General features: G+C 41.9%; 1 protein-coding gene across 4 annotated transcripts in view; it reads left to right on the top strand.

Annotated features, from left to right (window-relative positions):
• The first annotated feature begins 311 nt into the window (after positions 1 to 311).
• GPAT4 (glycerol-3-phosphate acyltransferase 4) overlaps positions 312 to 16,797 on the top strand; it is a 39,821-nt gene continuing 23,335 nt past the window's right edge. The window contains exons 1-2 of one of the 4 annotated variants that reach the window (XM_045459528.1): positions 312 to 562; positions 12,362 to 13,370. In XM_045459528.1, the coding sequence (XP_045315484.1) occupies positions 13,206 to 13,370 (165 nt within the window). In that variant the 5' untranslated portion in view covers positions 312 to 562; positions 12,362 to 13,205. Of the gene's footprint in view, positions 563 to 820; positions 943 to 5,777; positions 5,802 to 12,361; positions 13,371 to 16,797 lie in introns of those variants that run through there. The other 3 variants (XM_045459556.1, XM_045459536.1, XM_045459546.1) reach the window with 3 other exon arrangements.

The raw sequence follows: 16,797 nt of genomic DNA, 5'->3' as shown, positions 1-16,797 counted from the left end.
GTGACTCAAGCCTCTTCTTGCTGATCAGGGCTGATTTCACTCTCTTTAGAATGTATACGAGCGCACCTCGGGGAAATGAAGTAGCCAGTATTCAGGCCCGGGCACAGCTCAGAAACGTGGAGACTCCCTTTTAGGAAGCGCAGCCCCTTATCAGAGCAGGAATCCTGGGGGATGCGCGCCACAATGAGGGGCCGGCGACCAGGACCCTGGAAGCACAGTACCAGCCTCCACGGCTCCGGGCCAGCCCGAGGTAATGGCAGCTGGCCCGCCAGGGGGCGCCTCTGTCGGTCCCGGGCGCGCCCGGCCGTGGGCAGGTGACGAGGCGCCCTGTCCCCCGCCCCGCCTCTCGGGGCCCCCGCCCGGCGCGCGCCCGGCGCTCGGGTGCCGGGCGAGAGATTAAACGGCGGGAGGGGTGGGGATGGGACGCGAGGGGTCACGTCAAAGCGGCGTAGACAAAGGGCGGGCGCGCGCACGTCTTTACGCACGCCTCGGCCGTCGGCGGCGGCCAAGGGCGGGAGGGATCGTTCACGGAGGGACTGGGAGCCCCGGAGCTTCGCGGTCGGTGAGTATGACCGAATTGTCCCCCGTCCTGAAGGTCAGTGGCTCCAGGGGAGCCGACAACGGGCTGGGGGGGTTCGGGGCGAGGAGCCCAGCGAGGGGCCTGAGGGCCGGGGACACCCTCCCTACGCCGCTCCGGCGTCAGGAGGCACCATTGCCGCTTCCTGGGGTTTCCCAGCCGGTCGGAACGTTCCGCCCCCTCGCCCGCAGTGGAACAGTCCGCGCCCCTCCCCGGGTCCTGGCCGAGCCTCCCTGCCGTCCCGCCACAGCGCCCCGGAGCCCGCGCCCAGCCCTCCCAGAGGCCAGTGCTGGGCTGGTCCCTCCACTCCCTGCTCCGGCCGGCTCCTCTCCGAATGGGCTCTTCGGAGTTCGCCCGCATCCCAGGTGCTCCGCAGTCCGCACCCCGAGCGTGGAGGAGTGGAGCCTGGGAGGGCTGAAGGGGGGTGGGGGGTAGTAGAGATCACGAGGAAGCGCCTTCACCTGTGATTTCTTTTCTTAGGTACTTTGGCTTCCCCGGGATTGATATTCTCCTCGCTTGTTCTCCAAAGGAACCCATTTTTCTTTCTTTAGAATTCCCTAACCCCCGAAATCCGTTGCCTTTGCGTTTTGATTTCATGTCCTGCAAGGCATCCTCCTACCAGAGGGTTTATTTCCTCACTTCCGTTTCACATAGGGTTTTAACTTTTCGCTGTTTAAAAGTTTAGGGAAAATCTCCCGCATGAAACATATGGTATGGCTTTGTGGAAACAAGTTCATTACTGTACTAGATCTAAGTGCCTCTCACTGCTCGTGCCCTCCGTGCCATGGATCTTCTCAGTGATAACCTTCTTGAGAACAATTCCTTTCTGGTTCATTTTCCTTAATTTTGGCTGAACTTTGAGTGCCTCTCTGCTTAGTTTCGTATCCTGTCGATTCTGTCTCAACTCAAGGGAAATGGTGTGAAAGCAGTTATCCTATGCCAGAGACTGTAGGAAAGAGTTCTGCAATAATGCCATTCTTCTCTCACTTTGATAGTGATTTTTTTTTCCAACTTTGTATTATGGAGAATTTCAGACATACAAAAATAGCTGAATAATAAACCAGCATGTATTCATCATCCAGCCCCAACAGTTGATCTTTACATTAAGTTTGTCCCATCCACATCCCTATCCATCCCCCCCGCACCTGGCAAGCTCTGGGATAAATCTTTGATGTCAAAAGTAGTTTGGGATTCAAAATAAAAATCTTACTGTTGTATAAAGTCATAATGTACTTTTTGGGGACATATTCTATTGGAAGTCCTTTGACTAAGAAATACATAAGCATTGGAGAGGGGCCAAAAAAGAGTATCTAAAATGATGAAGCTGCTGGAGGACAGGTTGAAACAAAAAGTCTTTCAGATCTGGATGAGAACTTCCAGATCATATTGTCTAACTTCTTCATTTCTGATGCCACCTCAAAGTCCATAGAGGTTCAGTGACTTGTCCAGATCTACAGGAATAAGAGTCCTAAGTCTGGAAACCTCTCCCAACTCCACATTCAGTCTCTTTTTTCCTGTACCATAGTCCTTGCCTTTAAAAGTTGTATCTTTCACGTGTAGAAGGGCTGTAACTGAAAACTCTTACAATGAAGGGTTTGGATGGGTTAATATGAACTTTTCCATCAAATTCCAGAATAATGAAACTAGGGGATCTGTCTTAAAATATTTCTTAAACTAGGGGCACCTGGGTGGCTGAGTTAGTTGAGCGGCTGACTCTTGGTTTCAGCTCAGGTTGTGATCTCATGGTTTGTGTGTTCTAGCCCCACATTGGACTCCGTGCTGACAGCATGGAGCCTGCTTGGGAGTCTTCTCTCTCTCTCCTTCTCTCTGTCTCTCTGTCTCTCTCCAAATAAATAAATAAATAAATAAATAAATAAATAAATAAACGTAAATACTTCTTTAGATATGGGACAGATGAGAAATTCTAATCACAGCTTTTAGGAAGCATGGGAAAATTCTGCCCTTAGAAGGGGAATACCAGACTGAGAGTACGAACAAACTTAAAAAAGATGTAGACAACATTCACAGCTCTTTAAGAAAAGGGTAACTAAGGGGAACTGGGATGATTTGGTATTCGATCCTGAAATTTTGCCCTTGATGACAAAGAGAAGATAGCACCCTTCCAGGAAACATCCTTTCTTGCTATTAACAGATAAGAATCCTAGGCTGGATTTAACATGGATTAGGCACTTTTTTTTGTTTTTGTTTTTATAAATAAAACAATGGTATGCATTTCTTAGCACACTTTGTGCTGTTAAGTTTTCTTATCTCCAGAAAGACCGGTAAACTCAGTACTTATACCCCAATCTCCACCCTTAAAGTTGGAGGGGATATTGTACCTCCAAAGAATGTTGTGAATAAAGGAATCTTTGTATTTAGAGGTCATATAGAGTTTGCTTATAAATTTAGGTTCTGTAATGTGACATAGTTATTTATAAATTATTTTCAGGATGGACTTTTGTTAGTTTGTGATCTAAATGCAGTGGTTGTCATGCTCATCCAGCTTTTGGAAATAACCGGTTAAATAGCAGTATCTGGGTGTGTTGGTAAATCATTACCCATAAAGACATGGGTGTGGGGAGAAATCTTATGTTTTGTGTGGGGTTTTTTGTGTTTGTGGCTTCAGAAAGTGCAGTGGTTAGTTAGGATTCTAGCCTGGTAAAAATGGTTTTTGCTGAAGAAAAAAACATTTATCTATGTGCACATCACAAAATGTTACATCTTATTATAGATTTCTTGCTTTCTGGAGATAGAAGCTAGAGATGATTTGACCCTGGTTGAAATATATTGTAAAATTGTTTCTTCAAGTAAAGTAGAACCTGATTATAGCCTGTCATTTACTTCGTTCTGTATCATTATGCTCAAGGGAGGACTTGACCAAATATCATCAATTCCATGTTATCACTAAACTACAAAATACTTACTATAGCATGAAGAATGCTTTTTAAAAGCACAGAAGTTTAGAGTTGGTAGGAATGTTACGAAGATTGGAGTTTTTCCTAACTCTTTAAAGGTGCTGTCTCTCCTTTAAAACACAGGCACACATATACACCTGTCACCCAGTCACAGGGTTTTGTCTCCTTTCATTGGGCACTCTTTTAATTTGCCTTCTGGAGTAGTTGTTAGTGTATTTGGATTGCACTTCCTTTTAGACTGTAAGCCTAAGATCTGCAGTATTAGAATAATGCTTTGTAAGAAGGAGCCTAATAAATTTCTGTTGACGTTTTGAATTAAAATACCAAAAAACTGGTGAGGAAATTTAAATCCATGGAAGCTGAATGAGTTACAGACCAGATAGTAACAGCTGTGCCTGAACCCTTAGCCAGAAAGACTCCTGAGTTCCAATTCTAAGCTCCTCCACTCTACCGTAATTTTCTTCACACCACAAAGCAATGGGGAGGAAAAAATATTATATGTATATATATTTTTTTCTTTACCAGTTAGACATATTTTATTTTCAGGGTCTGCTTAAAAGTTTTTGATCAGTGCTATCCAGTAAAATACACACCACATGCATTATTTTTTAAATGTTTTTTGTGTTTATTTTTGAGGGAGAGCATGAGCAGGGGAGGGTCAGGGAGAGGGAGACAGAATCCGAAACAGGCTCCAGGCTCTAGCTGTCAGCACAGAGCCCAGTGCGGGGCTCAGACCCACAAACTGTGAGATCATGACCTGAGCCAAAGTTGGATGCTTTACCGACTGAGCCACCCAGGCGCCCCCATAATTTTAAATTTTGTAGTAGCCACTTTAAAAAAAAGGACAAAGAAACACATGAAAATCATTATAATCATATATTTTATTTAACCAAAATGATCCAGAATATCATTTCAATGTATAATCAATATACAGATTATTAATGAGGTCTTTTACATTCATTTTTTTCATAGTCATTTAAATTTAGTGTGTACTTTACAGCACATTTCAGTTTGAACTACCCACATTTCAAGAGCTCAAGAGTTCTGTGTGGTTAGTGGCTGCTGTGTGGGACAGTGCAGATCACTGTCAGCTGAACATAAAGAGAAAGGAGCATTTTAGGTTCTTAGTAATACTCTGTTCTGAGGTTAAAATAGAGTTTGTGGTTGTGGTCATTCGTTTTTTTGTTTCATGTTTTAGTGTAGTTAGGATTGTTTCAAATTTGTGGCACATTGAACAAAGAAGTCTGCCAGTCCACAAATTTTGTACCTTTGTGATGAAACGCTTTCTCTCTTTATTTTTTTTTTATTTTTTTTATTTATTTTTTGTCTGTGGGATCAAACTTCTCTCTCTTTTTTTAAAACCATCTTCACAATGTTTAAGTGTGTAGTCCGGTAATAATGCTTTCTAATTTCAAATAACACTGTTTAGTTTTTGGGGGTGAGGGGTGGGGAAAGCTTGGTTTTTTAAAAAAAATAGCCCATAGCAAAACTTAGTAATAAAATAACCTAATAAAAAATAGGCAAAAGATTCAACACTTCACCAAGGTAGATGGATGGTAAATAAGCACAAAAGATGTTCAGTGTCATTGGTCCTTAGGGCAAATTAAAGTTATGAGTTACCACCTCACATCCATTAGTATGTCTAAAATTAAAAAGACTGATCCTATCAAGTGTGGGTAAGGTTGTGGAGCAAATGGAACTTTCATACATTGCTGGTGAGGGTGCAAAATGGTACAGCCAGCTTAGAAAGCAGTTTGGCAGCTAAATACACACCTACTTGAGATTCAGTCATTCTACTCCTAGGTTATTTACCAAGAAAAATTACAATGTGTATCCATACAAAGACTTGTAGATAGCAGCTTTATTTGTGACAGTCCCAAACGGGAACAACCAGTTGCCTGTCAGTAGGTGAATGGATAAACAAATGTGGTATAGCCATACATTGGACTGTAGCTCAGCAGTAAAAAGGAATGTTGCTGCACACATGTTGATGTGTGCAACAACATGAGTGATTCCTCAGAATAATTATGCCTAGTGAAATAAACCAGACAAAAAGATTTAAAAAACAAAAGGCAAGGAAGTTGCTTCCGGTTACATACACAATACTCAAATGTAAAAGTGCCATTTCTGAAATGAGCTCCCAGAGCAGTGTTCTGAGACGTCTTGGTCATAAAACCCCAGCAAATCACATTGTTCTTTCTTAGGCTGATTGCCCCAGAATATCAAAATACCCTGTTTCCTTTGTTCTTTTTTTTTTTTTTTTTTTCTTTTCCAGCTTGGAAGACTTAATGTTGCCTTGGGAGAACTTGGTAGGATGTTACTTGTTACCCAGTTCCAACTCAAGTTAGCTCTTTGTAGGCAAGGGGAAAGTACTTAAGGTCAGAACAACTTTACTTAAGACCAGGACCCTGAAACTGACCATATGTTACTGTCTTCTTTCTAGTGAATTGAGTTATCCTTTAACTGTATCTTGGCTTTGTTTTGAACCATTTATTTTATCTAGGATTAATGTCTGCTGTATGTGTATTCTTGGTTTTTTAGCACTTCAGGTTCACTTCAACATAGTGGCTCTGAGCGCTGCCCTATTTCCTTGGAAACACTGTACATTTCCTCCTAGGCCCTAGTTTACTATTCAAGCAAATTTCTTGTACTCCACTACTCTAATACATTTGACATTAAATTCACACAGCACTATTACCTGTTTAAAATGATAAATACAATTTTATTTTTATTTTTTGTAAGTTTTTTTCATTTTTTAAGTTTGTTAATTTTGAGAGAGGGCGAGAGTGCGAGCTCGCACATGAATGGGGGAGGGGCAGAGAGAGGAGAGAGAATCCCAAGCACGTTCTGCTCTGATAGCACAGAGCTCATTCTCAGAACCGTGAGATCATGACCTGAGCTGAAATCTAGAGTCGAAATGCAGAGTCGGTGGCTCACTTGAGCCACCCAGGCGCCCTGATAAATACAGTTTTAAAAATAGCACAAAGATAAAGTGACCTCTCCCTTCCACTCCTAGAGGCGGCAACTGTAGCCATTTTGTGTGTATGTTTCCAGAGATCTGTATCTTTGCAAATACATACAAACTATGTATTTTTTCCTTTTCCTCTCTCACAGTTGGTATTTACTGTGAACATTGCTCTGCATCTAACTAGTAGATTGTTTCTTATCTGTACACAAGTAAATGTCTTTCTTCTTTTAACAGATGAATAGTGTTCCATTGTATCTTCTGTTAATGGACTTGGGCATTTCTTTTGATATTACAAACAGTGCTACAGTCAGTAACCTTGCACACATCATTTTGTATATGCATCAGTACAGGGTTTCTCAACCTTGGCACCATTGTCATTTGGGGCTGGATCATTCTTTCCCATAGGAGGTGATCTGTGCATTACAGGATGTTTAGCAGCATCCCTGACCTCTCTGTACTAGTTGCCAGTAGCTCCCTATCCCAAGTTGTGACAACTAAAAATGTCTGCACGTGAACCAAATGTTTGGGGGAGGGAGAAGGTGGGCAGGCGTAAAATGGCCTTTGGGTGAGAACTACTGTTCTAATTTATCTTGAGGATAAATTTTCAGAAGTAGAATTGCTGGAGCTAAGGCTATGTGCGTGTAAAATTCTCATCGCATTTTCTGAGTTGTTCTCCATAGAGGATGTACCATTTTTACACTCCAACAAGCAGTATTTGAGGGTAATTTCTCATTTTCACCAATACAGTGGTTTATAAAAGAAATTGGGTTTTTTTTTGGTTTTGTTTTTTGGAGGGTTTTTTTGGCCATCTCACTAGTTTTAATTCCCATTTCTATGGTTTACAGCTAACCTTTTTATTGAGCGCCTAGCGCTTGCTAGGCAGGTAGTATTTTTTGGCATGTGGGTTTTAGGACATACTTTGAAATGCTTTCCTCTCTGTAGCCCTCTTAAAGTTTAGCATTTGTAACCGAAGACAATACTCTGGGTTTCTTCTGACCCTAATGGAATGGTAGTACGTACCATTTATTGAGATCTAATATGTGACAGACATTGTGCTTGAAAAATGCATTAACCCTGTGTTTTTTTCCTTTGGGTTGATATGTGGTGGCATCCCTCTGGATATATTCTGGTAGTCATGGTCTCCTGAAGTAGGAAGTTTCGTGGTGCAATTGACCCTTGAACAACCTGGGCAGTAGAGGCGCTGACAAAATCTGCATGTAACTTCGACCTTCCCCAAACTTATAGCCTACTGTTGACCTGAAGCCTTACTGATAAATAGTTGATTGATATATATTTTGTTCATGTATCATGTACTCTATTCTTATTAAAAAGTAAGCTAGGGGCATCTGGGTGGCTTAGTCAGTTAGGCATCCGACTTTGGCTCCAGTCATGATCTCACAGATCATGAGTTCAAGCCCTACATTGGGCTCTGTGCTGACAGCTCAGAGCCTGGAGCCTGCTTCGGATTCTGTGTCTCCCTCTCTCCCTGCCCCTTCCCCGCTCACACTCTGTCTCTCTCTCTCTCCCTCTCAAAAATAAAATAAGCATTAAAAATTAAAAAAAAAAAAAAAAGTAAGCTAGAAAAAGAAAATGTTATTAGGAAAATCATAAGGGAAAATACAGTATTGTATCAGAAAATAATCCACATGTAAGTGGGCCCATGTAGTTCAAACCCATATTGTTATTCCAGTTTCAGCTGTATTTGGTTTTGCAGTTAGGAATCATAATAGTCTCTGACTTGTGATTGGATCAAAATTGGTTTAGATGACCTATATTAAATTAAGTTACCTCTGTTATTTTCTTTCCCAGAATTATCTTTGCCTTGCTAACAATTATCAAAGTGTGAAATTATGACTTTTTGTATGCTTATTTGCTTAACACTTGTCTCTAGGCACTAAATAATGCCTGACATAATGTGTGAGACATAGTAATGTGCCCATTGAGTATTTGTTGAATGAATGAACTCATCACTCTCAGATCTGAGGAGCCCTGGAAATTGGGTCATTTGGGGGCTTAAAGTCCCAGATTTCCCATTCAATGGCTTGAAGAGTTTAGGTAACTTAGTGATGGGCTCTGTCACATTCCTAGGATGAAGCCACCCTCCCTCCTAAAAGGCTCAGAACTACTTGGTTCTTCTGTTTTTCTCTGGACCATTTGGGCTCCTGGGGCAGCTTTGGTCCAAATTACTCTCAGTGAGTCTGGCTAAAGCTGTGGAAGTCAGGAGAATGAGTAAATACCTCATGCTTGTGGAGTCATGGTTATATTTACGTGAAGCAAAGTGATATCTTCTCTTAAGTGAACAGTCATCTGGGAATTGTGTGGTAGAGCTCTGAAGTGACTGATTTTCTGATACTATTTCCAGAGATCAAAGTTTGTGTTATGGGGCCTAAGACACCAACCAGTCTTCCGGATTTAATGGCTGCTCTGCTGATCCAGCAAGATATTTGGGACTCTGTTTGATAACTGTGGTTTGCTTGTTCTTTCTCTTTACTTCTGAGAATCTACATGGGGATTGTTTAGTCTTGGCCAGATAACTTGTTTGGCTATGTTACTGTTCTCTGTTCTGGAGTCTGGCACCCATAAACATGAACTCGAGGGGTGGGGTGGAACCATGGGATGGGGCGTGAGTTCAGTGCCTCTCAGAGGAAAAAGGAGCAGCTGGGTCATGGGTTGGCAAACTGTGTAGGGTCAGATAGTAAATAGGTTTTGCTGTGGTCTGTGTCATATATTATTCTTCATTTTTTACAACTCTTTAAAGATGTAAAAACCATTCCTAGCTCACTCCTGGCTTAGAAAAACAGGCCAAAGCCAGATTTGGCCTTTGGGCTATGGTTCATCAACCCCTGAAGGAATTAGTTTATTGGTAAATGTGTTTAATGTTTTGGGGACATGAACCCAGAATAACCTTGGGAATTCTCAGTTGATCGTGATTCAAGGAAAAGAGATCTAAACTCTGGCATGGGAAGTCAAAGGGCCCTGGTGTCCGTCATCTTGGGTCCATGGAACCCAGGGTAACCTTGACCAGTGGGGCACAGGGGTTTTGTTCCTTCTTTCCCATGGGAGTGCTAGACAAGGGGAACAAGGACAGAAGAGTGGAACAGAGATGTGGCCCTAGAATTAGGCTGGAATGAGACAGGTTTAAAGAATACAGTGACTCAGCAAATTAAATGAAGTCTCAGAAATATATCTAATTTCCTCAACCTCTGTTGGTGTGCTGTTAAAAATCTGGCATGTACAGTCAGTTTAGCCAGTTTATAAAAATGAAAGAGCAGGTTTGTACCTTGGATTCTGAGAACTCCAAATTCTGATACATGAATCCAGATTCGCCTTGTGGTTTTTCTCTGACCACAAGAAGTTCTGTAGAGCAGCTCTGCCATGAAGGAAGTGTTCATTCATTGCAATGTGGTAGTTTGGGAGGTAGGAGGGCATGGTTAAAGAGCTTGGGCTAGGAGACAAATCCACTGGTGCAAATTCGTGCTCCGATACTTAGTAACCGTATGATTCCCTTAACTTATGTAATCCTCTAAGCCTTGATTTCCTCCTTTGTAAAATAGCAGTGATGATAAGAACTCCACCACAGGGCTGTTGTGAGACGTAAGTGAGGGTAGGGTATGTAAAATGTCTGTGAGGTTAGCTCAGGATCTGTCACGTTGCATTCAGTATGTTAGCAGTGATAATGATAGTGCAAAAGTGGAAGAACTGGAGGATCCCAAACAGGAACTAGTGTTTGTGACTTGGTGCCACAAAATGGCATGTCTTTTTCATTTAATCACCAAATGTACGGGACTGTACTGGGAGCAGTACTGGGTTAGGAGTCAGAAGAGGGGGATCTGTGTCTTGCTTATTTCATGATGGGTGTTGTGGAAATAATACTGTTGACAAGTTCTGAGAGAACATGTGAAAAGTTTTGAGAGTTCTGTGCAGAAAGGCACTGGACACAGTTTAAGGTGAAGGTTGTAACCTGCTGTCTGTTCAGTTTCTTGAACGTGTAAATGCATAGGAACAGAGCCAGAGGTGACTGGTGCAAAGCCCCGGTGTGTGCCAGAGATTTGAAAAGGTGCTCCCAAGTGCAGGGCTTGCACTGGTAACTTGTGGTTAGGAGTAAGTAATGTAAGGGACGCCCGGGTGGCTCAGTCAGTTAAGCGTCCAACTTCCATCCAGGTCTTGATCTCGCGGTTCCTGAGTTCGAGTCCCACGTTGGGCTCTGTGCTGACAGCTCAGAGCCTGCTTGAGATTCTGTCTCCCTTTCTCTTTGCCCCTTCCCTCACTCACATTCTCTCTCTCAAAAATAAATAAGAACATTAAAAAAATTTTTTTAAAGGAATAAGTAACCTAAAATTGAAATACTTTTATTAAGATATTTAAAATAGTGGAGTTTATGAGTGGCCATGTTAAGTGGAAGAAGCCAATCCGAAAATATAATTCCAATTATACGACATTCTGGAAAAGGCAAAACTATGGAGACAGTAAAAGATCAGTGGTGGCCAGGGGTTTGGGAAAGGGAAGGATGAATAATTGGAGCACAGGGGATTTTAGGGCAGTGAAAAACTACTGTGTGATAGTATAATGATGGATACATGTGCTTATGCATTTGTGCAGGCTTCTAAAGCATATAGCACCAAGGGTGAACCCTGATGTAAGTGTGAGCTTGGGGTGACTATGATGTGTCAGTGTAGGTTCAGCAACACTTGTAACAAATGCACTTTTCTGGTGGGGATGTTAATAATGGGGGTGGCTGTATATATGTAGGGACAGGGTACATGGGAAATCTCTGTATCTTCCTTTCAGTTTTGCTATGAACCCAAAACTGGTCTACAAAGAAGTCTTTAAAACAAAAGAGAATGACCAATGTTGGGAGATAGACAGAGAGAGGAGTTTAATCTCCTTGGAGAAAACAGACAGTATCTTTTTTTTTTTTTTCTTTTTTAAATGTTTATATTTGAGAGAGAGAGGGCGTGAGCAGGGGAGGGGCCAAGAGAGGGAGATGGAGATTCTGAAGCGGTCTCTGCACTGTCAGCACAGAGCCTGACGCAGGGCTCAAACCCACAAACCCTGACATTATGACCTGAGCCGAAGTTGGATGCTTAAGTGACTGAGCCACCCAGTCACCCTGGGATGTCTTATAAAATTAAAACTCTGCTTCCTTTTCCCCTGCAATTCCATTTCTAGGAATTTATCTTGAAAATATATTTATATTTGTATTTGCATGTGCATTCTGTGTGCTAAATCACATATGTATGTGGTTATTCATTACATTATTTATAACAACAAAAATGTAGTGTCCAACCTCAGGAAACCAGTTAACTAACTTCTGGTACAGTAGTTGAAAACTGTGCACCTGTGAAGAGTGAGGGAGCCCTGTATGCACTGATGGAATATTCTTGCAAGATATAATAAGCTAAAGACACAAAAAAAAAAAACCCAAGTTGAAGAACAGTGTGCTGAGTATGGCATCATTATTGTTGCCAGATTGAGGGAGGGTGAGCAGAAAAGATCAATTGTGATTTCCTTGGATAAGCGTAGAATTCCTTGGGAAGAATATGAGGCCGATAACATGGTTGCCTCTGCAGATAAGAACTCTGGGTAGCTGGGGGACAAGTAGGAGGGAAATACACTTTTCACAGTACCCCTCTTTGAGAATGTGTCATATATCCATATACTTTCTATTCAGAAAGTTGGCCACAGATATTATTGAAATCGAAAGCTTATATGGAACATCTCTGCTTCCATTCCACATGTGTCTGCTACCTGTTGTTCTGCCCACTCCCTTTGACCTTGATGACTTGAGAAGCTGGCAGTGAATCTAGGCTTACTCTAAAACAGCTCCCCTCCCCGCCAAAGCACATCGATGTTTCTCCTCTTGATTTGTGTGACTGATGGTGTTTCTGTTTCCACCCCCAGCTTTGGCAGTATGTAAGCAACTTCTTGCCAAGAACCCAGGTCACTGCTGAGAAGGGGGCCTCAGGGAGAAGAATATCCAGGGGAAACCAATGCCAGACGCGTCTGGAGTTGCACTCCACGCAAGCAGCATGAGACATTCCGTGCCAGCATCTGTGTCCTGCTGGCCAAGACTGTAGCTCTCCAGGTTGGAGGGTCCTGGACGCAGCACGCACCAGGAGTCTCTCCAGAGGAAGAATGGGGCCAGATATGAACTTTCTACAATGAACACAATTTTCAGCTTATGAAGGAGTTTTAAGTAAAACAATTATTTAATTTCCACATATTCAAGTTCAATAGCCTTCTGTGTGAGGTGCCAGCAGTCACCCCCCTCCACAGAAGTTATCAGGATTATTCTGGCACCAAGTTGAACTCTTCTTGGTACTTCTGGCAATGACAGATCTTCGGGACAGATTTATCTGCTAAATGCTCTTGAGCAGGAAAGAAAAAGTAAAACTTCTAGAAGGAAAGGAGCATAAGAGGAGCAGAGCAGAGATCCCTCCCATGCTACTCACTTTCACAGAAACTGCTCCCGGACTCAGATGCTTGTGCTGAAGATCGCTCCTGCCTCGTTCACCTCCAGAGTCCATCTGTTCTGGGGAGAGCTGGCGTTTTGGGGCTGTCCCCTACGGCCTTTTTTTACGGTCCTCCTGCCCCCAGGCAGTCGAATGATGTGAACTTGGAACAGGGTTTGCTATCCTATGGGGACTCGCTTTCTCTCCCAGGCTGGTGCTGTCTGATAGGACCATCCGAAGACAGTGGTTTGTTCTTGGGGAGGAGGGCACTGGCCCTGCCTGGATCCTCCACCATGTTCCTGTTGCTCCCCTTTGACAGCCTGATTGTCAACCTTCTGGGCATCTCCCTGACCGTCCTCTTCACCCTCCTCCTCGTTTTCATCATAGTCCCTGCCATTTTTGGAGTCTCCTTTGGTATCCGAAAGCTCTACATGAAAACCTTGTTAAAAATCTTTGCGGTAAGTTGTGCCGTTTACAAATAGTTGCTTCACAGAGGAGGGAAGAAATGCTGTTAGCAAAAAGTTGTTCTTGTCTGGCAGATTATTATCTCTCTGTTGCATACAGAGAAAGTTGAGAGACTGGGAGGTGGCATTTTGAGTTTAAAAAAAAAAATGTGTACTCGTGAAAGCCTTCAGCAAACTTTCTTTTCCAGCTAAAGTACTTGAATGTTTGATTCATCTGAGCAAAGGAACCTTCCGTATCTCCACACCTTGCCTATTTATTTAAAAAAGAGGAGCTTAGGATTAAAAATCACTGCCAGACTCTGCCTCTTCTTATGTAACAGATACTGAAACACAGAGCTCCTGTTAAGGTATTTCCTCACTGATACGTGTTGGAGAGACCTTTCTCTAGTTCAAACGTTTATCTTACATTTATCTTCCGTAGGTTCTTACATTTCGGACAGAAAGAATTAACATGGCAGGTCATTTGATGAATTGGTTTATTTTCCTAAAGATAGAAGAGAAGGACAATATATTTCTTACATATGTCAGAACCTAGCCAATTATACCCTGAACAAAAGTGGCCACAATGTAAAGGAAATGGGTGAGAAGTAGTATTTCCTAAAGTTGATCTGTGCCACAGGACTTTTAATATCTATCCAAAGAGTTGATAACTTGTTAGCAATATCTGTTTTCAGTCGTCACCAAATCTTCAGGTATTCTTTTTCATAGCTGAGACCATATATAATTTGAGAAATGCAAAATTTGAGAAATTATTTGTTCATCTGGTATCTTACAGTTCATAAAAAATTCAGTCATTTTCCTTTGGTTACTTACTCTTCAGTGGACAGGGCATCTACATTTTATCAGTGGAAAATAGAGGCTCTGAAAGATTAAGCAAGCTGTATGAAATGTTACTTTATAGTGGGAAATATTTTTATGTATATTACTGAATATTGGGATTTAGTATTTAATATTCCTGTAAGAATTATGATTTTACATTAAAAAATTTTGAGGTGAGATTGACGTAAAATTAACCACTTTAAACTGACCTAGGATCTGTACATATTCCCTTTTCCATTTGAATATGTCCCCCAAAATTAATATATTAAAAGTTCATAGCCAATTAAAATCATTCTAATTGTGACTATATTTTTAAATGTATGCTTTTGTGACTTTAATGTAGATAATAATTACACAGTGGAAAATTCGTTAAATATATATTGTTGGGCCAATCCATGGGATAGATAATCTTGGCCATCAGAAACTTTCTTTGCTGACCACATCTTGAAAATCACTAGTTTGAGGCACAGTGATTGAGAAGTGCTTCTGGAAATAATGTGTGTATATTTAGGTATATCCAGTTTTGACCTCAAGATTGAGGATTTCAGGAACTAGATTTGCACTTCTTATTTCCTAGCAGTAGTACCAGGGGCTGAGAGGGCTCTGGGTGCTCTTGGCACTGTCCTGTGGAGCTATGTGGGTAATAACAAATTGGCTGTGAGCTAGAGTCAGGTGGGCTAGAAAGGCCTGCTAAATTCCAGCAAGGTTATAGGTGGCTCTGCAAGAGGATCTGGTCTTGTCTCACTATTACTGTTCGGAGTTGACCTTAATGGACAGTAAGAACTGAATGCTGTATTTATCAGCATTAGTATTAGACACAAGTTGGATTTGGCCAAACTGGTTATAGATCTTGGAAAGTATACATGTGTGTATCCATGTATACATCTAAAAATACATCCGTGCTTGTGGTTTTTTTTTTTTTTTAATTTTTTTTTAACGTTTATTTATTTTTGAGAAGAGAGAGACAGAGCATGAGTGGGGGAGGAGAGAGAAAGAGGGAGACACAGAATCTGAAACAGGCTCTGAGCTGTCAGCACAGAGCCCGACACAGGGCTCGAACTCACGGACCACGAGATCATGACCTGAGCCGAAGTCAGACGCTTAACCGACTGAGCCACCCAGGCGCCCCTGTTTTTTTTTTTTTTTTTTTTTTTAATAGACTTCTTATTTTACCTTTTTTAGCTCCTTCATCCTTTCTTACATTGGGCTGATAATCTAGAATTTTGGAACTGGAAGGAAGCTCAGAGATCATCTTAATTCTGTGGTTCAGTCTCCCAACTATACATTTGAGTTACCTAGGGAAGCATTTTAAAAGTACTACTTATTTGGGAGTACTAGAATCTTCCCAGAGATTCTGATTCAGTTGGTCTGGATGGGTATTTTTATTTTATTTTTTTTATTTTTTATTTTTTTTTTTATAATATATGAAATTTATTGTCCAAATTGGTTTCCATAAAACACCCAGTGCTCATCCCAAAAGGTGCCCTCCTCAATACCCATCACCCACCCTCTCCTCCCTCCCACCCCCCATCAACCCTCAGTTTGTTCTCAGTTTTTAACAGTCTCTTATGCTTTGGCTCTCTCCCACTCTAACCTCTTTTTTTTTTTTTTTTTTTTTTTTTCCTCCCCCTCCCCCATGGGTTCCTGTTACGTTTCTCAGGATCCACATAAGAGTGAAACCATATGGTATCTGTCTTTCTCTGTATGGCTTATTTCACTTAGCATCACACTCTCCAGTTCCATCCACGTTGCTACAAAAGGCCATATTTCATTTTTTCTCATTGCCACGTAGTATTCCATTGTGTATATAAACCACAATTTCTTTATCCATTCATCAGTTGATGGACATTTAGGCTCTTTCCATAATTTGGCTATTGTTGAGAGTGCTGCTATGAACATTGGGGTACAAGTGCCCCTATGCATCAGTACTCCTGTATCCCTTGGATAAATTCCTAGCAGTGCTATTGCTGGGTCATAGGGTAGGTCTATTTTTAATTTTCTGAGGAACCTCCACACTGCTTTCCAGAGCGGCTGCACCAATTTGCATTCCCACCAACAGTGCAAGAGGGTTCCCATTTCTCCACATCCTCGCCAGCATCTATAGTCTCCTGATTTGTTCATTTTGGCCACTCTGACTGGCGTGAGGTGATACCTGAGTGTGGTTTTGATTTGTATTTCCCTGATAAGGAGCGACGCTGAACATCTTTTCATGTGCCTGTTGGCCATCCGGATGTCTTCTTTAGAGAAGTGTCTATTCATGTTTTCTGCCCATTTCTTCACTGGGTTATTTGTTTTTCGGGTGTGGAGTTTGGTGAGCTCTTTATAGATTCTGGATACTAGCCCTTTGTCCGATATGTCATTTGCAAATATCTTTTCCCATTCCGTTGGTTGCCTTTTAGTTTTGTTGGTTGTTTCCTTTGCTGTGCAGAAGCTTTTTATCTTCATAAGGTCCCAGTAATTCACTTTTGCTTTTAATTCCCTTGCCTTTGGGGATGTGTCGAGTAAGAGATTGCTACGGCTGAGGTCAGAGAGGTCTTTTCCTGCTTTCTCCTCTAAGGTTTTGATGGTTTCCTGTCTCACATTCAGGTCCTTTATCCATTTT

This window comes from Leopardus geoffroyi, chromosome B1 (genome assembly GCF_018350155.1).
Source record: "Leopardus geoffroyi isolate Oge1 chromosome B1, O.geoffroyi_Oge1_pat1.0, whole genome shotgun sequence".
NCBI lineage: Eukaryota > Metazoa > Chordata > Mammalia > Carnivora > Felidae > Leopardus > Leopardus geoffroyi.
This window is presented reverse-complemented; position numbering and strand designations above follow the sequence as displayed.